The following is a 24,473-nucleotide window of genomic DNA, read 5'->3' as shown; positions in this document are numbered from 1 at the left end:
GCTATTCATTCATTCATTTAACAGATATTTATTGAGCATTTTCAGCACTGTGTCAGGTGCTGTATTCAGGCCCTGGGAATATGGCATTTAGGGGGAAAGTAAAATATAGTGCCTGCCTTCATGGCACTTACGGCCTACTCTAATAGTTAGAGGAGAAAGACTTTAGCCAAAGGTATATATCCTACCTCCAGATAAAACTACAAAACTTACTGCTCAAAAAAAAAATCTAACTTATATTTAAATAAAGTTAACACATACATGATTCCCCCCCAACTTTGTACTTCCATGTAACTTTTTATCCAAAAATTCCCAATTTTTTTACTCAGTAACTCATTGTTCATAGACTCCCCCTCCAGAGAGGAGGCACAAAAGAAGTGTAAAACATTCTTATTGAAAGACCAAAAACCTAAGTATAAAGAAATCCACTTGGGACGGATGTGGTGGCTCATGCCTGTAACCTCAGCACTTTGGGAGACCGAGGCGGGCGGGTCGCCTGAGGTCAGGAGTTCGAGACCAGCCTGACCAACATGATGAAACCCTGTCTCTACTAAAAAATACAAAAATTAGCCAGGTGTGGTGGCAGGCGCTTGTAATGCCAGCTACTTGGGAGGCTGAGGCAGCAGAATTGCTTGAACCTGGGAAGCGGAGGTTGCAGTAAGCTAAGATTGTACCACTATACTCCAGCCTGAGCTACAGAGTAAGACTCCATCTCAAAAAAAAAAAAAAAAAAACCCCAAAGAAATCCACTCAAGTTGATTATGCACACAAATGAAACGGATAATGTACACAAATGAAACTTCATTGTGTATGTCCTAAAAGAAATGCCAAACACATAATTCAAAGTAATATGGCACTTAGATCCTTGAATAGACAGGATCACTCTACATTCAGGTGCAAACACTGGTTGGGCTTCTCAGTTCTCATAACAGTAGTAATTCTACCACTTGTCCAGCTGGATTCCAGAAGTTATGGGTTTACCTATAATTAGGTATTTAGGAGACATACAATAAAACATCTACCAAAGGATGGTTTAAAAGACTCCTTGACAGGGAAAATGATTTAAGGAATTAGTATGTATTCACTTCCACAGGCTTTATAAGTTTCATCCATGACCTAAACAACAGAATGCGTGTATATCTGGACTACAGAAATAGCCTGTAACTGAACTTAAGCTGCATTTTCACTTGGCTACCAGAGACAATCCTATGAACTCCACTACTGCTTTGGTTCGAAATTGTGGCAGGGAACATTGTCACGTTACAATATATTGTACCTATATTGTACTATAGGAGTACCTATATTGTACTCCATGTGAATCTGATACAGTATAAGGAAAAACTTGCTCTGTTCTGATGAACTTATATTTTCCCCTGCTCATCTGAGAGTTACACACATTATGAGATTTCCCTCTCAGACTTCTTTTACCTCTTTAACCCTCAATTTCGACCACTCTGCTTTGTTACGTTGGCAAACGCATGAGTGTTGGAAAAGGAAAAGCACAGGGTGATAAAAGTATACTAAAGAAGGACCTAGGGATTTTTTTAATTAAAATAAAAATAAAGTAATACAGCATTTTACTTCTAAAGTTACTCAAAATATTTATTTTGATCTCACAAGATGGGGACTCAGAGTCAATGACTATCTCAAAAAGCCTAAAAAGCTAGTGAAAAAGCCAGAAATACCAGCAAACAGACCTAACAATTAGGAGAAGTAGAAAAAAAGAGTTGAAATAATTTTCAAAGATTGCTGTACAGTTTTGTGAATACAGTATAGATTGCTTACTAGGAGTGACACTAGGTGGAGCAAATAAACGCTAATGACTGAGGGCCAGATTAACTGATCTAAAAGAGGTCAAGCTTTACGAAAGCTTGGAGCAAAAAAAAAAAGCCACAGTATACAGGAGTAATCACATCTAACTGCATAGCACTAAAAAACAACCTGATATTTTAAAAGTGTGGGCATTGTGGGTAATGATAAGGGAGGAAAAAAAATAAGAAAATTTAAAAGTGAGGGCACAAAGGCAATCTACAGATTAAGAGAAAAATCTGCAAACCATATATCTGATAAGCAGTTAATTTCCAAAATACATAGGGTACTCCTACAACTCCAAAGGAAGAAAACATTTTTTAATGGGCAAAGCAGGATTTTAAGGCTGCAGTGAACCACTCCAGCCTGGGCATCAGAGTAAGACTCTGTCTCAAAAAAAAAAAAAAGGGTCCTAACTAAACAGACACCTGTCAGGTATATAAAAAGGTGCTCAACATTACTAATCATCAGGGAAATGCAAATCAAAACCACAATGAGATATCACCTCACACCTGTCAAAATGGCTCTTGTCAAAAAGACAAGAGACAATAAATATTGGGGAGATGTAGAAAAAAGGGAATCCTGGTACATGTCAGTAGAAATGCAAAATGGTGCAGCCACTATGGAAAACAGTATGAATGTTCCTCAAAAAATTAAAAATAGAACTACCATATGATCCAGCAATCCCAACTTCTGGGTATTTATCCAAAGGAATTGAAATTAGGATTTCGACGGACATCTGCACTCCCATGTTCGCAGTAGCATTATTAATAGCTAAGACATGGAAACAATCTAAATGTCCAACAAGAGATGAATGTAGAAAACGTGGTGTACATGTGTGCATGCCCAGTGGAATACTATTAAGCCTAAGAAGGAAATCCTGCCATTTACAACAACACAGATGCACCTAGAGGATGTTACACTAAATAATATGTCAGTCCCAGAAAGACAAATACTGAATGATCTCACTTATTTGCTAGTTTAGTGGAATCTAAACTAGCAAATTCACAGAAGCAGAGAGTAGAAGGGTGATTGCCAGGGTCTTGTGGGGAGACAATCAAGTTTCACTTATGCCAGATAAGTTCTGGAGATCTATATAGCATAGTGCCTACATCTAAGAATACTGTATTGCATACTTAAAATTTTCTAAGAGGGTAGATTTTATATCAAGTGTTCTTACCACAAAAATAATACTAATAATACATTCATAATAAAAGGGACAGGGAAACTTTAGGAATGACGGACATGTCTATGGTGTTGATGCGGTGGTGTTTTCACAAATATATACTTATCTCCAAACTCACAGAGTTATATACACTAAGTACCACCTTTTACATGTCAAAAAAAAAAAAAAGGGCTTTTCATACCGAAAAAAAGAAAAAGAAAATAATTCCAATAATCGGCAGAATGCATATTTTCCCCCATCCTATGCATATACTACTTGGGAAAAAGACAAAACTTTAAGAAAAGCTCATAGCGCTATGACTTTTTAAAGCAAATAAAATGTCTCTGGACACAGTGAATGAAATAATCTAAAAACAGAGGGAAAAGGGGGAAAAATAGGCATCAAGTGTAGTTAGTTAAGAACATGGCACAGGCTGGGCGCGGTGGCTCACGCCTGTAATCCCAGCACTTTGGGAGGCTGAGGCGGGCGGATCACGAGGTCAGGAGATCGAGACCATCCTGGCTAACACAGTGAAACCCCGTCTCTACTAAAAATACAAAAAAATTAGCCGGGCGTGGTGGCGGGCGCCTGTAGTCCCAGCTACTCGGGAGGCTTAGGCAGGAGAATTGCGTGAACCCCGGGGGGCGGAGCCTGCAGTGAGCCGAGATCACGCCACTGCACTCCAGCCTGGGCTACAGCGAGACTCCGTCTCAAAAAAAAACAAACAAACAAACAAACATGGCACAAAAGCAGAAAAAGGAGAAACTCCTCAATTACAAACAGGAATATTATGTTACAAGCAGGAATACATTTCTTTCTACAAAAATAAGGGTCTGCTAAAGCAACAACACGGGCAACCCCATTTTGCATCAAATGAGACTTTACAGACACTGGCAAATGTTTATTATAGACCCCACAGACATAGAGGGTGTCTTTAAGTACTCCAGAAAGGGTGAACCAGGAGTGCTAAATTCCTACAAAACTGGAGAAGAGCTAACCAGAAATATACAACCTGCTTCATAAATATATAGTCCATAAACTTAATAAATTCAGAATTATAATTTATCCTCTTCTAAAAGTCCAATCACTATGTAAGAGTAGTTAAGTCTCTAAAAAAATCTTTCAGAGAAAGCAATTAGATGACTCCATCATCTCCTAGAGCCGAACATAAATCTTCTTAAGACTGAAAAACAAATATTTCAAAGTAAATCTTTAGTACCCTGTTATTTATGGTGCTTTAAAACATTTTAAAAGGATCTTTGAAACAAAGTTTCATTAGTACCCTTCTACAAAGAGCTCTCATATCTTTCATTCTTTTAGCAATTTAAAAGCTACCAAATGTTCATTTCCTCATTAGATTATTGATTCCTAGCCTTTTAACATCTCTATAACAGCTGCTTGACAAATTACCTCACCTTATTCCTCGGGGGGTGAGGACAGCATGATATCCATGAATTCAAAAATGGGACCACAAACTGATCAGTGAAGATGAGCTAATTGCTTCAGATGAGTTAGACACTGCTCTAGTAGACTAGGCATTCACATAGCATGATACAATTAAATGCTTACACCCTAAATAATTTCTTTGTCCTTAAATGTACAGAAAAGATCTTTTCTTAAATTGAGTTTTATTTTAAAATATGTGATAGCCTCAGTAGGTCAAGAAGCTTGAACATGTTTGGAATAGTTTCTACCGAAAGCCTCGTCTTCAAAGTACTTATTCTCAACAGTTTGCACAACTTTCAGATTTAACCTTATTTCAACCTAAGAGAGCTGTAAGCCCCCAAAACAGTCTATTAAATAGGACGTTATAATGCCCAAAATTTTATCAAAGAAAAGCCAAAACGATTTTCAAAGATATAATAAAAATATTTCAGAGTAGTATGGTAAAATATTCCTGTTGTCTCTGCCTAGATCCATTCTGTTAGTGTCAAAACAGTGTAAGACACAAAGAAAAGCACACACAAACCGCGATCTTGTAGACCCCTAGAACATAAAATACTGCTTCCCCCCAATAAGAACCACAAAATGGTGTGGAATTAAAGGAGCATTTTAAATGAACAGCTTTTTCCAGCCAAATTACTTAGCAAGTCAACCTCTTTTAGACAGAAGCAATACACTCTTCTCTGAATTCAGAAACAATCTCATAGTAAAACAAACGTGTCAATTCCTTTAAAACAATAAATATCTGTGCTTAGCTTTATACTGTAGGTAATAAAATTTCAAGATCTTTCAATCAGTTTTTTAATTCAATCACCAGCGTCTTTAAATGTCATTTTTGCAACTGCATGACAATGGTGTTCATTCACCTTTTGTAATATAGTCCCATAACAAAAATGTAGACACCCAAGAAACCACACAGTTTTGGCATGATGGTGCTGACTATCCGAAACATTCCACTTGTTTATTTCGACGTGCTCCTTCTGTGACCTGAAAGCTCTGGTTCCTACTAGCACCTTGGTGAGCTAGCTGGCTGGTTCCCCAGCTATAATATCATGTTTGATCTCTCCTGCCTGGAGAGGCGATAGCGTTGATTTTGTTTTTAAAGTTGGTATCAGAGCAGCTACAAACTTTTTTCAGCATCCCTGCCTGGCTGCCAACTGGAGCTCTCTGTTCACTTCCTCACCAACTTGAACCACCCCCAAACTGAGAGTAAGCTGGAGTTAGACAGCGGCAGGAACTGACACACTTTCAAGAAGGGTTTGACACCGCAGAAAACTTTCACTTCTCCAACCCTTCCACCCAGGGGCTCTGGCCCTTCGCTCTTGCTTCCCCGCTAGAATTCCCCTCTGGGGCAGGACAAGGACACGGACAGCAGATCGTTCGAATGACGCCAAAAGGGACCCCCAAAGCCCTCTCCCCTGGACTCAAGGCTGTTCTTCACACAAAAGAGCCGGGCCAGCTTGAAAAGCAAAGGGGCCAGCGTCGCGGCCCTTCTCTGGGTGCCACCCTCCACCGCGCCCGCAGACCCTGTCTCCAGCTGCCCGAGCGGTCTCCACTGTAGGCTTCCTGCCCCCAACCCGGCCAGACAAAGCCCCGGCAGCAGGGCCGGCACTTCCGAGCCTCCGGACTCGGGACGCCGCGCTCTTACCCTGGCCTCATCCAGAATGACGCCGGCGCCACCGCTTCCCCCGGCTTTGGCGGCGGGGCAGCTGGCGGCGCGGGTCTTGGAGGAGCGGGTCCGAGAGGAGATGAAATGGCTGCTGCCTCCGGTCGCCCCAGGCTCTGCTCCGGCCCCAGGCCCAGGCCCGGGACCAGGAGACTTGGACCCGAGAAGGCGGAGAGAGCTCTTCCGGGTGTTCACCATGGTCCAGCCAGGGGGACGGAGTCCACGCCGCGCCCGGGAGAGCCGAGCAAGGCCGGCCCGCCGGCCGGTCAGTCAGGGCCAGCGGAGCCGAGCCGGGTAATGAGAGACGAGCCGGCCCGGAGCGTGCGGAGCGCAGACGAGCACAAGAGAGAGCCGGGCAGAGGAAGGGAAGTCGGCGGCGAGCGGGAAGCGGGGGCGGTGCTGCAGACCGGCAGCACAGACACTCCGCCGGCTTCGCCCTCCTCAGCGGGAGCCGAGCGGAGCCGCCATTTCTACCCCTTTCTCTCCCGTTCTCGCTCTCGAGCTCCGTGCGTCAAGGCTCCAGCGCCGCAGGGCCAACGAGACCGCTTCCGGCCGCAGCCACGGCGGGGCGCTGCGAAGCCGGCCAGCCCTTCCCGGCTGCTCGCTCCTCTCCCGGCCGCCTCCAGCTGCCCCGCCCCCGGCGCGGCGTCAGCGCTCGGCGGCCGTGGAGCGACGCTCTAGGCTGTCAGCTCGGTGGTTTCCAGCTCTCCGCGACCGCAGGGCTGGGGCGACCAGAAAAGCCAGACTAATCAGGACGAGTTCGGGCGTGGGATTGGGCCTGAAGCCCTCACGCCCAGCCAGGCCTGAATGCCCCAGACCCCACCGTCACCCCCGTGGCCTGGATGGAGCAGGGGACGGCCGGCGAAGGCGCGGGGTGGAAGGGGAGCGGCGACGAAGGCGCGAGGAGCTGACTGGGAATCCCCAAGCTACCCGAGGCAAGACACTGAACTTGAGTCGCACTTTTCATGCCTGTAAAAATGAGAATGACAGCTGTGATAAAAAAAATTCATCTGGGCGATATCTGGAACTTGGTAAGCTTAAGAAGAGAAGGGGGGGGGGGAACACCATGCTAGAACTCTGCGTTTTTAAACAAAGCGAGGCAGGGTCGTTTTCTATCCCCTTAGACAGATCTAAGGCGGAGCCAAAGAATGAGTTCCCTGTAAGAGCCGCCTCTATCACCGCCCCCTGCCCCCGGCCCGCTGAAGAATTAAGAATACAAAAAGCTGAACCCACAGATAAAGCATTTGTAATTTAACTTCCAAAGAAAAAAAAATTAAGCCACACAATTCATATGAAAAGCTCTGCTGTAGGCCGGGTGCGGTGGCTCACGCCTGTAATCCCAGTACTTTGGGAGGCCGGGGTGAGTGGATCACCTGAGGTCAAGAGTTCTAGATCAGCCTTACCAACATGGTGAAACCCTGTCTCCACTAAAAATACAAAAAATCGACGGGTGTTGTGGTGGGCACCTGTAATCCCAGCTGCTCGGGAAGCTGAGGCATGAGAACCACTTGAACCCAGAAGATGGAGGTTGCAGTGAGCCGAAATCATGCCACTGCACTCCAGCCTGGATGACAGAGCCAGACCCTGTCTCAGAAAAAAAAAAAAAGAAGAAAGAAAGAGAGAGAGAAAGGAAGAAAGAAAGAAAGAAAGAAAAAGAAAGAAAAGCTCTGCTGTAAAGTAGGAATTAGGTTCATTTCAAAAATTCACAGTACAGGCCGGGCTTACGCCTGTAATCCCAGCACTTTGGGAGGCCAAGGCGGGCGGATCACTTGAGGTCAGGAGTTCGAGACCAACCTGGCCAACATGGTGAAACCCCATCTCTACTAAAAATACAAAAAATTAGCCAGGTGTCGTGGTGCATGCCTGTAATCCCAGCTACTTGAGAGGCTGAGGCAGGAGAATCGCTTGAACCCGGGAGGCAGAGATTGCAGTGAGCCAAGATCGTGCCACTGCACTCCAGCCTGGGTGACAGAATGAGACTCCATCTCAAAAAAAAAAAAAAAAATTCACAGTACATTAGACATAGCCTACTGTTTATTGGGCAGGAGTTTATTAAACTGTTTATTAAACTAAGAAAAATTGAAGACTCAGGAAAAGTCCTGAAAATGACCAAATGGCATCAAACTTAGAGCATTCTGGCCATCTAAGCTCCCAATCATTCCAAAAAACTGTACAACACTGGAAATGACAATGTTTTTTTGTTTGGGAACCAGTATGGATTCCAGAATAGATAAATCCTTCTGACACAATTTGCATACCACATCCTCTCCTGGACACTTCACCTGCCACTTAGAGTTGATGTCTTAATGGGTGGGATTCCTCATAATGGAACCATACCTGGATTTTCCTGGGTCAAGTAGCTATCACATCACTGAGCAGCATAAACAAGTATCAATTCCTGTGGAAAGAGGCTGGTTTGGGCCAGGCGCTGTAGCTCACACCTGTATTCTCAGCACTTGGAGGCCGAGGCGAGACGATGGCTTGAGACCAGGAGTTGGAAACCAGCCTGGGCAACATAGTGAGATCCTCTCCCTGCCAAAAAGAAAGAGAGAGAGACAGGGTCTCACTCTGTCACCCAGGCTGGAGTGCAGTGGCACAACCACAGTTCACTGTAGCCTTGACCTCCCTGGCTCAAGCAATCCCCCTGCCCCAGCCTCCCTGGTAGCTGAAACTACTGGGTGTGGTGCCTGTGGTCCCAGCCACTCCTGAGACTGAGGCGCCATCAGTCACTTGAGCCCAGGATGTCCAGGCTGCCGTGAGCCAAGTTCATGCCATTGTACTTTAGCCTGGGTGACAGAGTAACACCCTGTCTCAAAAAAATATTTAAAAAAAAAAAAAAAAGGGTAGGGTGCAGTGGCTAATGCCTGTAATCTCAGCACTTTGGGAGGCAGAGGCGGGCGGATCACTTGAGGTCAGGAGTTCGAGACCAGCCTGACCAACATGGTGAAACCCCATTTCTACTAAAAATACAAAAAATTAGCCAGGCATGGTGGCAGACACCTATAATCCCAGCTATTTGGGAGGCTGAGGCAGGATAATCGCTTGAACCCGGGAGGCGGAGGTTGCAGTGAGCTGAGATTGCACCACTGCACTCCAGTCTGGGCAACAGTGCAAAACTCCATCTCAAAAAAAAAAAAAAAAAAAAAAAGGCTAGTGTCCTGCAGAGGTGTGTGGTATGCAAATTATATACAAAGGATTTGTGTGCTTTCCTCCTTTTTTGTGTGTGTTTATTTGTTTTTGTAGTCCTAAATTGGGAAGGCCAAGTTACCATAACCTATACCATTTACTATCAACAAATGTTAACTTTATTTATTTATTTGAGATGGAGTCTTGCTCTGTCACTCAGGCTGGAGTACAGTGGTACTATCTGGGCTCACTGCAACCTCCACCTCCCAGGTTCAAGCGACTCTCCTGCCTCAGCCTCCCAAGTAGCTAGGGCTACAGGCGTGTGCCACCACGCCCGGCTAATTTTTTGTAGTTTTAGTAGAGACGAGGTTTCACCGTGTTAGCCAGGATGGTCTTGATCTCCTGACCTCATGATCTGCCTGCCTCGGCCTCCCAAAGTGCTGGGATTACAGGTGTGAGCCACTGCGCCTGGAGGTAACAAATGTTAATTTTAAATCCAACTGAGCTTGAGCCCAGGAGTTCGAAACCAGCCTGGACAACATAGTGAGACCCTGTCTCTAGAAAATATATAAGTAAATAAATAAATCCAACTGGTATTAGGTACTCTGCTAGGCCAGGAAATACACAGATTTTTAAAAATCAAGAAGGTTTAAAAATCCTCAAAGAACACACAGACATAGAGGGAATGAATAAGATAGGGAAGAAACCAGTAAACTGCAATACAATGTGAAAAGAAAGAATGAGGCAGAGACCATTAATTCCAGCAGGGATTTTAGGGAAAACCTCTGAGAGGTAGTGACCCCTGAGATACGTGTTGAACCACAAAATTGTAGACGAAAGAAAGGAAGACTTGAAAAAGATAAGGCCAAGCAAGGTGGCTCACACCTATAATCCTAGCACTTTGGGAGGCTGAGGTGGGAAGATGGCTTGAGTTCAGGCATTCAAGACCAGCCTGCGCTGGTCACATAGTGACACCCCATCTCTATAAATTAAAATAAAATTTTAAAAAAGAGAAAGAAAAAGGGCTGGTTGCAGTGGCTCATGCCTATAATCCCAGAATTTAGAGAGGCCAAGGTAGGAGAATCGTTTGAGCTCAGGATTTCAAGACCAGGCTGGGCAATATAGTGAGACCCCATCTCTATAAATTAAAATAAAATTTAAAAAAAAAAGGAGGCCAGGCGCAGTGGCTCACACCTGTAATTCCAGTGCTTTGGGAGGTCAAGGTGGGTGGATCATGAGATCAGGAGTTCAAGACCAACCTGGCCAAGATGGTGAAACCCTGTCTCTCCTAAAAATACAAAAAAATTAGCTGGGTATGGTGGTGGGCACCTGTAATCTCAGCTACTCAGCTACTCAGCAATTCTTTGCCTCAGGTTGCAGTGAGCCAAGATCACTCTGCACTGCACTCCAGTCTGGGCGACAGAGCAAGATTCCATCTCAAAAAAAAAAGGGGGGCTGGGCTCAGTGGCTCTTGCCTGTAACCCCAGCACTTTGGGGGCCAAGGCAGGCAGATCACTTGAGGCCAGGAGTTCAAGATCAGCCTGGCCAACATGACGAAACCCCATCTCTACTGAAAATACAAAAATGAGCCTGGTGGTGGGTACTTATAATGTAATCGCAGATATTCGGAGGCTAAGGCATGAGAATCACTTGAACCTGAAAGGCGGAGGCTGCAGTAAGCCAAGACCTCACCACTGCACTCCAAGCTGGGCAACAGAGTGAGACCCTGTCTCAGAAACAAAAATAAGAAAAGAAAAGAGATATGGAAGAGTTGCCTGTTTTCTACAGTACATACTAGAGGAAATAACTAAAACGTTGGTTAAATATTTTTTGAACTTAAAAAAAAAACCTGCAGTACATGCAAGAGGTGGCAAGATACTAAGGAATGCTCAGATCAAAAGCTAAGTCATAGCAGGAACCCAGAACAAGTAAGCAAGGGCTCCAAAGACAGCTTTCATTTCCAATGCATTTGCTCAACCCCAGTGAATTTGACCTTTTCTCTGCGTGAAGAAATGCAAGGCTGGGCACAGTGGCTCACACCTGTAATCCCAGAACTTTGGGAGGCCAAGGTGGGTGGATCATGAGTTTAGGAATTCAGGACCAGCCTGAGCAACATAGTGAAACCCCGTCTCTACTACAAATACAAAAATTAGCCAGGCATGATGGCAGGCGACTGTAATCCCAGCTACTCAGGAGACTGAGGCAGGAGAATCACTTGAACCCAGGAGGCAGAGATTGCAGTGAGCCGAGATCACGCCATTGCACTCCAGCCTGGGTGACAGAGCGAGACTCCGTCTCAAAAAAAAAAAAAGAAGAAGAAAAAGCAGGCCAGGTGCAGTGGTTCTCGCCTGTAATCCCAGAACTTTGGGAGGCTGAGGCAGGCGGATCATGAGGTCAGGAGTTCGAGACCAGCCTGGCCAACATGGTGAAACCCCATCTCTACTAAAAATACAAAAATTAGCCAGGCATGGTAGTGGGCACCTGTAATCCCAGCTAGTCGAGAGGCTGAGGCAGGAGAATTGCTTGAACCCTGGAGGCAGAGGTTGCAGTGAGCTGAGATCATGCCACTGCACTCTATCCTGGGTGACAGAGCAGGATTTTTCCCCCTCCGTCTTGGGGGAAAAAAAAAAATGCAAAAGACAGTAGTAAGGCCTAAAATCTGCTAAATATATGGAATCTAATGCAAACATCCCGCAAAATCCTGCTACAATAAGGATAAAGCTAAGTATGAGTGAATTAGAAATAAATGCACCAACCTTCACTCATCTCCAGGAGACTGCAAGGAGAACTGCCCACCTTTCCCAACACTGACACTAAGAGTGGGGAGCGGTGGGTGGGGGTGCGGGGTTGGGAGGGTCCCTTGAGAATTCATAACAACACACTGATCAACAGGTTTACAGCCTGAATTCACCAAGGCTAGGTATGAAGACCCTCAGGACAATAATTTAAGTTAAATAGACTTGAGTCAAAAGTGATCCTAAGCATAAAGCTGAAGCAAACATAAATCATCTCTGACAGAATATACCTTCAACAGAAAGCACAGAAATAGAGTCCCATGAATATGATTCACAGTAAAAACAGAAAATCACAAAAGAATCATCATGACAACCAGGCGCGGTGGCTCACGCCTGTAATCCCAGACTTTGGGAGGCCGAGGCAGGTGGATCACAAGGTCAGGAAATAGAGACTATCCTGGCTAACACAGTGAAACCCCGTCTCTACTAAAAATATAAAATAATTAGCTGGGCATGGTGGCACACGCCTGTAGTCCCAGCTACTCAGGAGGCTGACGCAGGAGAATTGCTTGAACCCAGGAAGTGGAGGTTGCAGTGAGCCAAGATTGCACCACTGCCCTTCAGCCTGGGCAACAGAGCGAGACTCCATCTCAAAAAAATAAAATTAAATTAAATTAAAAAATAAAGGAGAGATTAAAAAGAACTAATGAGCAAAAAATGACAAAACAAATTTTAAAATCATGAAATAGATCTAATAAAAATAAAAAGAATAGGCCAAGCATGGGGGCTTATGCCTGTAATCCCAGCACTTTGGGAGGCCAAGGCGGGCGGATCACCTGAGGTCAGGAGTTGGAGACCAGCCTGACCAACATGGAGAAACCCCATCTCTACTAAAAATACAAAATTAGCTGGGCCTGGTGGTGCATGCCTGTAATCCCAGCTACTCGGGAGTCTGAGGCAGGAGAATCGCTTGAACCCGGGAGGCAGAGGTTGCAGTGAGCTGAGATCGCACCATTGCATTCCAGCCTGGGCAACAAGAGCAAAACTCTGTCTCAAATAAATAAATAAATAATAAAAGAATAAAGTATTCTTAAACATGACACCTAAGCAAGAGCCATAAATTAGTTGGTCATGATGTAAGTACCTGTAGTCCCAGCTACTCAGGGGGCTGAGGCAGGAGGATCACTTGGGCCCAGGAGTTTGAGGCTGTAGTAAGCCTTGGTCACTCCACTGCACTCCAGCCTGGGCAGCAGGGCAAGACCCTGTCTCAAAAGAAAAAAAACAAAAACAGAAACAAAAAACAAAACTGTACCTCCAATGGAGCTAAAGTGAAACACTGCAAGTCTATAGGGAGGCCATCAATGAAGAGATGGTCCTGATTTGGTGGGTGTAGGATGCAATCCATGGGACTGCATCTTTAAGAGCCATGAAACATTTGAGAAACACTAAATCAAGAGGCAAAATCAGAACTATTGACATTAGGCCGGGAGTGGTGGCTCATGCCTGTAATCCCAGCACTTTGGGAGGCCGAGAGGAGCAGATCACCTGAAGTCAGGAGATTGAGACCAGCCTGGCCAACATGGTGAAACCCTGTCTCTACTAAAAATACAAAAATTAGCTGGGTGTGGTGGTGCACGCCTGTAATCCCAGCTACTTAGAAGGCTGAGGCAGGATAATCGCTTGAATGCAGGAGGCGGAGGTTGCAGTGAGATCGCACCACTGCACTCCAGCCTGGGCAACAGAACAAGACTCTGTGTTAAAATTTTTAAAAAAAAAAAATTGTTGACATTAGAATTGTGCACTGTCCAATGTGATTACTAGCCACATGTAGTTATTTAAATTTCAAAAATTAAAAATTCATTTCCTCAGTCACACTACCACATTTCAAATATTCAATAAGCAAATGTTGCTAGTAGCCAATGTGTTGGACAATGCAGAAACAGTTCCATCATCACAGAAAGTTCTACTGGACAGTGCTGACCTAGATATTCATCTCAAGGGAAGGAAATGCTCAAAGATGCTCACTTGGTTTCTGTCCTGAACTGGATGGTTGGCAGGGCTACCAATTGGTAAAGAGGATGCAGGATGAGGAGCAGATTGCTGAGTGCCACCCATCGTCCTTCTATGTGAATTCAAAAAGCATTCACTGAACTCTGTTATGTACCTATGAAATAGCTACTGTGAAAAGTACTTTGGAGAGTATCTAATAAACAAATTACTCAGTCTGTACACTTATAACTAAAAAGTCAACACAGAAAGAAATTAGAAAAAGAGCAAACTAAACCCAAGCTAGCAGAAGGAAATAAAGAATAGAGTGGAGATAAATATAGTATAGAAAAACAAGGCTGGGTGTGGTAGCTCATGCCTGTAATCTCAGCACTTTGGGAGCCCAAGGTGGGCAGATCACCTGAGGTCAAGAGTTCAAGACCAGCCTGGCCAACGTGGTAAAACCCCGTCTCTACTAAAAATACAAAAAATTAGCTGGGTGTGGCGGTGCATACCTGTAATCCCAGCTACTCAGGAGGCTGAGGCAGGAGAATCACTTGAACCTGGGAGGCAGAGGTTGCAGTGAGCCGAGATCGCACCACTGCACTCCAGCCCAAGCAACAAAGCAAGACCCTGTCTCAAAAAAACAAACAAAAAAATGGAGCAAACACCTAAATGTAGAGCTAAAGCTATAAAATGCTTAGAAAAAAACAGAGAAATCTTCATGACATTGTATTTGGCAATAGTTTCTTGGATATGACACCAAAAGTACAGGCAAAACAAGAATAAATTAATTTGACTGAAATTTTAAACTTCTGTATCAAAGGATACTAACCCCAAAGTGAAAAGACAATTCACAGAATCAGAGGAAAGATTTGCAAATCACATATCTGATAAGGGATTACTATCCATAATATGTATTTTTTAAAACGCAAAAACTCCTGTAACTCAACAACAACAACAAAAAAAAACCTATTTGAAAATTCGCAAGGAGTTAAATAGGCGTTTCTCCAAAAAAAAAATACAAATAGCCAATAGGCGCATGAAAAGATATTCAGCATCACTAGTCATTAGGGAAATGCAAATCAAAACCATAGTGAGATACACTTCATACTCATTAGGGCAGGATAGTTATAAACACACATACACATACACACACAGAGAAAATAACAAGTGTTGGGAAGATGTAGAGAAATTAGAACACTAGTACATCGCTGGTAGGAATGTAAGATGGTGCTGCTATTTGGAAAACAATATGACTGGTCCTTGAAAAGTTCAACACAGAAATACCCTATTCCACTTCTAGGTATATACTCAAAAAAATTGAAAAGGCCAGGCACGGTGGCCCACACCTGTAATCCCAGCACTTTGGGAAGCCGAGGTGGGTGGATCACCAGAGGTCAGGAGTTCAAGACCAGCCTGGTCAACATGGCGAAACCCCATCTCTACTAAAAATACAAAAATTAGCTGGGCATGGTTGGGGGGCACCTTTAATCCCAGCTAGTCAGAAAAGCTGAGGTGAGAGAATCCCTTGAACCTGGGAGGGGGAGGTTGCAGTGAGTCAAGATTGCACCAATGCACTCCAGCCTGGGTGACAGAGGGAGGCTGTCTCAAAAATAAATTAATTAAATTAATAAATAAATATTCTTGCCACAATAAAACAAAAATTTTAAAAAATTGAAAGTAAGAAGTCAATCAAATACTTGTATACCAAAGTCCATACCAGCATTATTCAAGATAGCAGAAAGGTGGACGCAACCTAAATGGCCGTCAACATATGAATGGATAAGCAAAATGTAATATATACATACAATGGAATCTTATTCAACCATAAACGGGAATGATATACTGACACATGCTATAACATGAATGAACTTGAAAATAATTATGCTAAGTGAAATAAGCCAGACAAAAAAGAACAAATATTGTAGGAGTCCACATACATGAGGTATCTAGAATGGGCAAATTCATAGAGACAGAAAGTAGAATAGGCTGTGCGTGGTGGCTCAGACCTGTAATCATAGCACTTTGGGAGGCCAAGGTGGGAGGATTGTTTTGAGTCCAGGAGTTTGAGACTAGCCTGGGCAACCTGGTGAAAATCCTACCTCAAAAAAAAAAAAAAAAAAAAAGAGGAAGAAAGTAGAATAGAGATTACTATGGGCTGTGGGGATGGAGAGAGACTCTGTCTCAAACAAAAAGAAAAAGAAAAACATACACCTAACATCATACTCAATGGTGAGAGAGACTTAAAGCTTTTTCTCTAAAATTAGGAACAAGACAAAGAAGCCCACTCTCATCATTTTTTGAGACAGAGTCTTGCTCTGTCACCCAGGCTGGAGTGCAGTGGCGTGATCTCGGCTCACTGCAACTTCTGCCTCCTGGGTTCAAGCAATTCTCCTGCCTCAGCCTCCCGAGTAGCTGAGATTACAGGTGCCTGCCACCACGCCTGGCTAATTTTTGTATTTTTAGTACAGACAGGGTTTCACCATGTTGCCCAGGCTCGTCTCGAACTCCTGGCCTCAAGTGATTCACCTGCCTAAGCCTCCCAAAGGGCTGGGATTAAAGGCATGAGCCACCGTGCCCGGCCTCATCATTTCTTTTCTGTTTTTTTTAAGTCTAGTTAATGGAGTCTCGCTATGTTGCCCCAGGTTGGTCTCAAATTCCTGGGCTCAAGCAATTCTCCTGCCTCAGCCTCCGAAAGTGCTGAGATTACAGGTGTAAGCCACCACACCCAGCCTCTTCATTTCTATTCAACATTGTACTGGAAGTTCTAGCTAGAGCAGTTAGACAATAAAAAGAAATAAAAGGTATCCACATTAGAAAGAAATAAATAAAACTGAGGCCAAGTGTGGTATCTCATACCTGTAATCCCAGTGCTTTGGGAGACCCAAGCAGGAGGATAGTTTGAGGCCAGGGGTTCGAGACCAGCCTGGGCAACACAGTGAAACTCCATCTCTACAAAAAAAAATTTTTTTTAATTGGTCGGGCATGGTGGCACACGTCTGTGGTCCTAGCTACTCAGGACACTGTGGTGGAAGGATTACTTGATCCCAGGAGTTCGATATCAACCTGGGCAATGTACGGAGACCCCATCTCTAGCAAATGATTAGAGCTAATAAGTGAATTCAGCAAAGTTGTTAGATACAAGATCAACACACAAAATCAGTGGTATTTCCAAATACTGGCAATAAAAAATCTAAAAAGGAAATAAATCAACTCCTTTTACAATAGCATCAAAAAGAATAAAATACTTTGAAATATATTTAACCAAAGAGGTACGAGACTTGTACGTGGAAAACTATAAAACACTGCTGAAAGAAATGAAAGAAGGTCTAAGTATGGTCATGTATTGCTTAACGATGGGGGCACCTTCTGAGAAATGTGTCGTGTAAGTGATTTCGTCGTTGTGTGAACATCACAGAGTATACTTACACAAACCTGGATGGTATAGTGTACTACACATCTAGGCAATATGGCATAGCCTTGCTCCCAGGCTACAAACCTGGACAGCATGTTACTGTATTGAATACTGTAGACAATTGTAACATGATGGTATTTGTGTATCTAAACATAGAAAAGATACAGTAAAAATATGGCCTTATAATCTTATGTGACCACCATCACATATGCTGTAAGTCATGGACCGAAAGGTTGTTATGTGGCGCACGACTATAAATGCAAAAATATTCATGCTTAAGGATTTGAAGACTTTATATATAAAGTGAGTCATCGCACCAGTATTGTTAAGATATCAATACTCCGGCTGGGTGTGTTGGCTCACACCTGTAATACCGGCACTTTGGGAGGCCGAGGCGGGTGGATCATTTAAGTTCGGGAGTTCAAGACCAGCCTGACCAACATGGTGAAACCCTGTCTCTACTAAAAATACAAAAATTAGCTGGGCGTGGTGGTGCATGCCTATAATCCCAGCTACTTGGGAGGCTGAGGCAGGAGAATCACTAGAACCTGGGAGGCGGAGATTATAGTGAGCCGAGATCATGCCATTGCACTCCAGCCTGGGCAACAAGAGCAAAACTCCATCTCAAAAAAAAAATTGAAGGTATCAATACTCCTCAAATTGATCTACCAATTCAAAGCAATCCCTGTCAAAATCCCAGTGGCCTCCCCCTCCCTTTTTTTTTTAACAGCAATGGAAAAGCTGAGCTAAAATTCATACAGAACTGCAAGCGACAAAACAATCTTGAAAAAGAGGAGCAAAGTTGGAGGACTCAAACTTCCTGATTTCTATACAGCTACTATACAGCTGTATACAGCTGCTATACAGCTACAGTAATCAAAATAGTATGGTACTAGCATAAAGATAAGATACATAACCAATGGAATAGAATTGAGAGTACAGAAATAAATTTATACATCCATGGTCAATTGATTTTTGACAAGGGAAGAATCCTCTCTTCATTAAATGGTGCTGGGACCAAAAAATCGGAAGAGCTCTCACAGAATGGTCAAAGAAAAGTCTCTTTGCCTAACGGGATCAATTTAACTCCTTATTGTGCTTCAACAGACATGGTCTCATGAGCAGTGAGATTTGAACTCACCACAGGCTCCCAAAATCACTGAACAGGAGATGAGGGAGGTGGTGGTGGGGGGAACGGCATGGGTCTGTAGGTGAGGATCAATCTCAATCTGAGTCCCAGCACTAAAGACTTACAAATAAATCCCGATTTAGGCAAACCGAGACTTTATTCGGAAAGGATTATTGCAACAGGGGGGAAAAGGACTATTGCAATAAGGGTGGAGAACTATGGCAATAGGAAGAAGGACTGTTGCAATTGGGAGAATGCTGGACTATAAAATAAAAAACAAATCTGGATATACGTAAGGAGAGAGTTCAGTGGAAGAGATCCAAGAAAAGGGAAAGAAATTATTGCAACTGAGAGTGGGGATTGGGGGAGGCTACAGCAACCGGGAGAACTCTCCAACCATGAGATCTGCAGCGATCTCCTGGGTCAGGCAGAAAAGGGCTTTCCTTTTACAGAGATGAGTGAACAGGGCTAGAAAGACCCGGGTGTGGGGAAGTGGGGAGAAGACCGGAGGTGGCAGCGATGAGACTATACAGAGACTGTTTCCCTGGGGTCCGTCTATTTTCAGGCGGTGGATGAGGAGGGCTGCTCGCTGGCTGCGGCTGAGGCTCGGTCACCGTGTAGAGAGGCCCAGGGAGAGCTGCTTCACTCAAGTCCTGTCAAGTCAAGGCAGCCGGGATTTGTCCACATCGTGAGTACAGGCAGGTCAGCTAACTATTTGCGAGGCGAAGAACTGGAATTTAGAGGGTCTGGGCCTCACCTCGTCACAGCTAACGACGGGGGCATCCTTGAGTCCTGACAAAGTCACATGCGGAAGGGCGTTTGCGTGTAGTAAATCCTTTTAGGAACACAAAGGGGCCGGGCGCGGTGGCTCACGCCTGTAATCCCAGCACATTGAGAGACCAAGGCGGGCGGATCACCTGAGGTCAGGAGTTCAGGACCAGCCTGGCTAACATGGTGAAACCCCGTCTCTACTAAAAATACAAAAATTAGCCGGGCGTGCTGGCAGGCGCATGTAATCCCAGCTACTCCGGAGGCTGAGGCAGGAGAATCGCTCGAATCCGGGAGGCGGAGGTTGCGGTGAGCCAAGATCGCGCCATTGTATTCCAACCTGGGGGACAAGAGCGAGATTTAGTCTCAAAAAAAAAAAAAAAGGTGGGTGGGGGTTTCTTCAACTTCGTTGTCCACAGGGCTCAGGTCAAGTTCAACATTGTCAGAATGCAGGGATGTCTCTCCATGGTTTCTGAGGCTGAGGAGGTACCCAGGTAAGCACACGCTGGGTTCTCTGGTGAGCACACACCGAGCTGCCTGCATCTCCCCTACCCATGAAGGCAGCTAGCCGCCGGGCCAGTGGCGGGAAGGGGAGGCGGCCATTAGCGCCGTTCCCGCCGGGACTTGAAGGGCCCGGCCGCGGCAAGCCCCGCCCTCGGCGCGCCCCCGCGTCCGCGCGCGCTCCTCGGGTCTGCGCGGAGCCGGCGTCGGCGCGCGCTTGGGCGCCTGGCGAAGACCGAGAGAGGCTGGCGGGATCTCAGCGGCGCGGCGGCGGAACCTGAAGCGGTCTGGGGCGGCGGCGCTCCGGCTCTGAAGGGCTCCAGCCAAACGGAGCCCGCGGCCAAACGGTGCCTGCGGTGCCTGAGCTGAGTGAGGCCGAGGCCGGGAGGCCGTGCCCGGAGGTGAGCGTCCCGGGGCCGCGCCGCGTCCGGCGGGGTGAGGGCGGGGCGGGGCGGTCGCCGGCCGGCTGGGGCCGAGGGGTCGCGGCCTGTGGCCTGGCCGCCGCGGATCGTCGGTGTCGGGGGGAGTCTCGCTCCGGAGGGCCGCGTGTTTGCGACTCGGGAAGGGGCGCCGGCGGCGGAGCCCGAGCCAGGGTCCCGCCCAGCCCAGGTGAGCGGCGACCCCGAGCCCCTGACTCTGCCTGCGGCTTGACTTGCGAGCTAGCTGAAGGCACAGCTCCTGGTTCTCTCGCAGGGCGTTGCGAAACTTACAGTTATGCGCAACACAATGTTTCTATTTTCAAAGGCGAACGCTGCACGATCGCAGTCCAGTGATACAAAGTATGCCTATTAGTGACTTCACCCGACTCCCACCACTCACTTTCTCTGATGTTTTGAAGGCCTGGTGTTCGCTGATTTCAGGTTTCCTTAATTTCTTCTTTGTGCCTTTTTTTTTTCCTTTTCGCTGCCAGTAATAAAAGAGTTTATTACTTGTCAGCAATGATGAATGTTCGTGTGGCATCCAGCGTTGGTTCCTATGTACGTAATTTGAGATAAGTAAAGATAGGAAACTGCTGATTTGTTTTGATGCGAATGCAGAAAATAATGTGGTAGTATGAAGTCTGGCCGGTTGCAGTTTGTTTTTAGGGGGGAAACTTTAAAAGTTCATGTTGTGTCTTCTGTCTAAATATGCTGAAAGTCGGATTTATTTAAAAGGCAATTAAATTCAGTGAATACAGAGTATCTTTTTATAACACTAATGTTAGTGCTAGGCACTGGCGGAGTCCAAAAATGTGTAAAAAATGTGTGCAGGAGGGAGTGGTTAAGCACACTAATGATATGAGGCTGACTGCAGTCCAGTGTTAATGGAAGCTCACACTTACTGAGCAGTTGTTTTCAGCTGGGCACTGTGGAGGGTACTTTACTTGCATTTTAATTTAATAATGTATAATAATTAGCATACACTTGATTTAATTTTTTTCATTCAAAAAAATTTTAGTACCTACTGTGTACTGAATGCTAAGGATACGATAGTGACAATTACAGACTCTGCCTTTAGACTCTACAGTGTCATTGGGCAAAACAGATATTAAGCAAATAATCAGGGCCCGGAGCGATGGCTCACGCCTGTAATCCCAGCACTTTGAAAGGATGAGGTGGGCAGATCACCTGAGGTCAGGAGTTCTAGACCAGCCTGGCTAACATGGTGAAACCCCGTCTCTCTCTACTAAAAATACAGAAATTAGCTGGGCGTGATGGGGGGCGTCTGTAATCCCAGCTACTCAGAAAAACTGAGGCAGGAGAATAGCTTGAGCCGGCGAGAGGTAGAGGTTGCAGTGAGCCAAGATGGTGCCACTGCACTCCAGCCTGGGTGACAGAGCGGGACTCCATCTCAAAAAGTAAAATAAAATAAATAATCACACAAATAAATGCCAATAAGCAAAGACAGAGGCTAAAACAAAGAACGTAAGTTGTTTGTGAGAGAAGGTAACAGGGGGACTTATCCCAGCTGGGAAAGTTTTCCTAGGAAAGTAATCTTTGAGCTTAGATATTAGGGATAAATAGGAATTAGGGGAAGATGACTCCCAAAGGAGAGAAGAAAGGCTCAGGCAAAGGAAATAGATGGCGCGGAGGCTAGGGAAGATGGTCATTTCAGGAACTTCAGCAGTTGTTGTGTGGGAAGCAAAAGGGTGCTGTGATAAAGTAGGTTAGGGCCAGAGAGATGATGCAGGGCTTTTTTTTTGTTTTTGTTTTTGTTTTTGTTTTTGTTACAGAGTCTCGCTCTGTCACCCAGGCTGGAGTGCAGCGGCACGATCTCGGCTCACTGCAATCTCTTCCGGATTCAAGCGATTCTCCTGCCTCAGCCTCCCGAGTAGCTGGGACTATAATGCGCACCACCATGTCCGGCTAATTTTTGTATTTTTATTAGAGATGGAGTTTCACTGTTTTGGTCAGACTGGTCTCAAAATCGTGACCTCTGGTGATCCACCCGCCTCGGCCTCCCAGAGTGCTGGGATTACAGACGTGAGCCACCGTGCCCGGCTGATGCAGGGCCTTTTAAGCAATGTTAAGGATTTGGGACCAGCTTTTTCTGTTTCTTTTTCTTTTTTAAACTTTTATAGAAAACTTTTCAAACCACTCAAATGTAGGGAGAGAACAGTACAATGAACTCTCCTGTAATATTACCCAAATGACTTGGATGTTATTTTAACAGTAATAGGAAGTCGTTTAAAGGTTTACCTCCGTCAGAAAAAAAAAAAGTTTAAAGCAAGGTAAGTCTTACTACAAACAACTTTTTTTTTTTTTTGAGACGGAGTCTCGCACAGGCAGGAGTGCTGTGGTGCAATCTCCGCTCACTGCAACCTCTGCCTCCCGGGTTCAAACGATTCTCCTGCCTCAGCCTCCCGAGTAGCTGGGATTACAGGCATGCGCCACCATGCCTGGCTAGTTTTTTGTATTTTTGGTAGAGACGGGGTTTCACTGTGTTGGCCAGGCTGGTCTCGAACTCCAGACCTTCTGATCTGCCCACTTCAGCCTCCCAAAGTGCTGGAATTACAGGCGTGAGCCACCGTGCCTGGCCAACTTTTTATTTCAAAAAGTCGTCCTGACTGCTGTGTAGAAACTGGATTGGATGGGGACAAGAATGGAAATGAGGAGACCACCTAGAGTTGATGGTGGTTGGGACTAGAATTGTGGCAATGAAGGCATTGAAAATTTAAGAGTACCTAACTGATCTCTTCTCATGTTAATAATTTTATATTCACACCTATTGGAGGAATCATGGAAGGTTTTCTAAAGGAGATTGTATGTATGTATGTTTTTATTTATTTGAGATAGAGTTTTGTTCTTGCCACCCAGGTTGGAGTGCAATGACCCAATCTTGGCTCATGGCAACTTCTGCCTCCTGGGTTCAAGCAATTCTCCTGCCTCAGCCTCCCAAGTAGTTGGGATTACAGGTATGCACCACCACACCCAGCTAATTTTGTATTTTTAGTAGAGAGAGACAGGGTTTCACCATGTCGGTCAGGCTGGTCTCGAACTCCTGACCTCAGGTAATCTGCCCGTCTTGGCCTCCCAAAGTGCTGGGATTACAGGCTTAAGCCACCGTGCCCAGCTAAAGGAGATTATATTTAAAATGGGCTTTGCATTTCCGTCCAGACCAGAACCCAAGATGGCTGCACTCTTGCTGAGACATTTTGGAGTGGTCATTGCCTCCGAGCGCACTTTAGCCCTCAGCTTTGTATCAGAAATGCTGTTCCTTTGGGAATCATGGCCAAAGAAGAGATGGAATGGTTCTGGAATAAGAACACAGGTTCAAACCGTCCCGTATCTCCCCACGTCACTATCTAGAGTTGGTGTCTTCCCATGTCGATGTCCATCTGCCACCATGGCTCTGGTATTGCTTTGAGCACAGGGGTCTCTTTTTGGCATGTCAGCCCTGTTACTCCCAGGAAAGTTTAAGTCTTATTTGGAACTCATTAGTCCCTGTGTCTGGGGCCAGCACTGATGGACACAACTAAGTTTGCACTTGTCTTCCCTCTCATGTATCATACCTGGAATGGGATCCAACACTTGATGTGGGACCTAGGAAAAGGCCTGAAGATTCCCCAGCTATACCAGTCTGGAGTGGTTGTCCTGGTTCTTACTGTGTTATTTGTAGGGCTGGCAGCTGTGTGAAGAACTGAGGTGACCAGCATCATCTTCCTACACATTATTGTATTCACCCATCTTTCAGTTTGTCAGTCTTATCTCCACCCTGGGAAAAGTTCTCCTTATTTGTTTAGATCCTTTTGTGCTTTCAGATCCCCTTGGAACAGTACAGTACCTTGTAGACTGTAATAGTGGAAAAGGGTCTAGTTATCCCCTTGTTTCTAAAGATGGGGTGGCTGCAAAAACTCCCCTTTTTTTGCCCACAGCTTGCCTAATCTGGGCCTAGAAGCAGTTATTCTCTCTCCATATTGGGCTTTGATTTGTGCTGAAGGTCAGCTTTTGGCTCCTCCTTCCTGGGATATTGGAAACAATGCCAGCTCTGTGGCTTCTGCCCTGGGGACTGGGGGTGAGGCTTTGGGCACCACTGCCTGTGAGTTGCTGGCTTAAAGGACAGTTCTGTTCATTGGTGAGAGCCAGGCCATTAACACCTATGCAGTGTTACTGAAAGAAGAGAGGTGGGAGTGGAGCAGAATTAGTCTGTCCCAGCTAGAGAGAGATAAAGAGGACTAGTTAGTTCTTGGAGCAGCTACTTTGAGGAGAAAATATATAGCTTTTGACCCAAGAGGAAGATCCAGAAAATTA

General features: G+C 45.2%; 2 protein-coding genes and 1 pseudogene across 10 annotated transcripts in view; 2 read left to right on the top strand and 1 right to left on the bottom strand.

Annotated features, from left to right (window-relative positions):
* Window positions 1–6,717, bottom strand: part of ATAD2B (ATPase family AAA domain containing 2B) — a 178,019-nt gene extending 171,302 nt beyond the window's left edge. For 3 of the 4 annotated variants that reach the window (XM_008952375.7, XM_008952374.7, XM_055108176.3), the window contains exon 1: window positions 6,063–6,712. In XM_008952375.7, the coding sequence (XP_008950623.1) occupies window positions 6,063–6,278 (216 nt within the window). In that variant the 5' untranslated portion in view covers window positions 6,279–6,712. Of the gene's footprint in view, window positions 1–6,062 lie in introns of all 4 variants that reach the window. The other variant, XM_003827018.8, reaches the window with a different exon arrangement.
* UBXN2A (UBX domain protein 2A) overlaps window positions 6,708–24,473 on the top strand; it is a 71,360-nt gene continuing 53,594 nt past the window's right edge. For 2 of the 6 annotated variants that reach the window (XM_008952376.4, XM_057301334.2), the window contains exon 1: window positions 6,708–7,111. The gene's annotated coding sequence lies outside the window, so the exon portion shown is untranslated. Of the gene's footprint in view, window positions 7,112–19,093; window positions 19,177–19,311; window positions 20,145–20,186; window positions 20,353–24,473 lie in introns of those variants that run through there. The other 4 variants (XM_055108177.2, XM_034952692.3, XM_034952691.3 and 1 more) reach the window with 4 other exon arrangements.
* LOC100993178 (succinate dehydrogenase cytochrome b560 subunit, mitochondrial-like) lies at window positions 23,353–24,025 on the top strand (annotated as a pseudogene).

This window comes from Pan paniscus, chromosome 12 (genome assembly GCF_029289425.2).
Source record: "Pan paniscus chromosome 12, NHGRI_mPanPan1-v2.0_pri, whole genome shotgun sequence".
NCBI lineage: Eukaryota > Metazoa > Chordata > Mammalia > Primates > Hominidae > Pan > Pan paniscus.
This window is presented reverse-complemented; position numbering and strand designations above follow the sequence as displayed.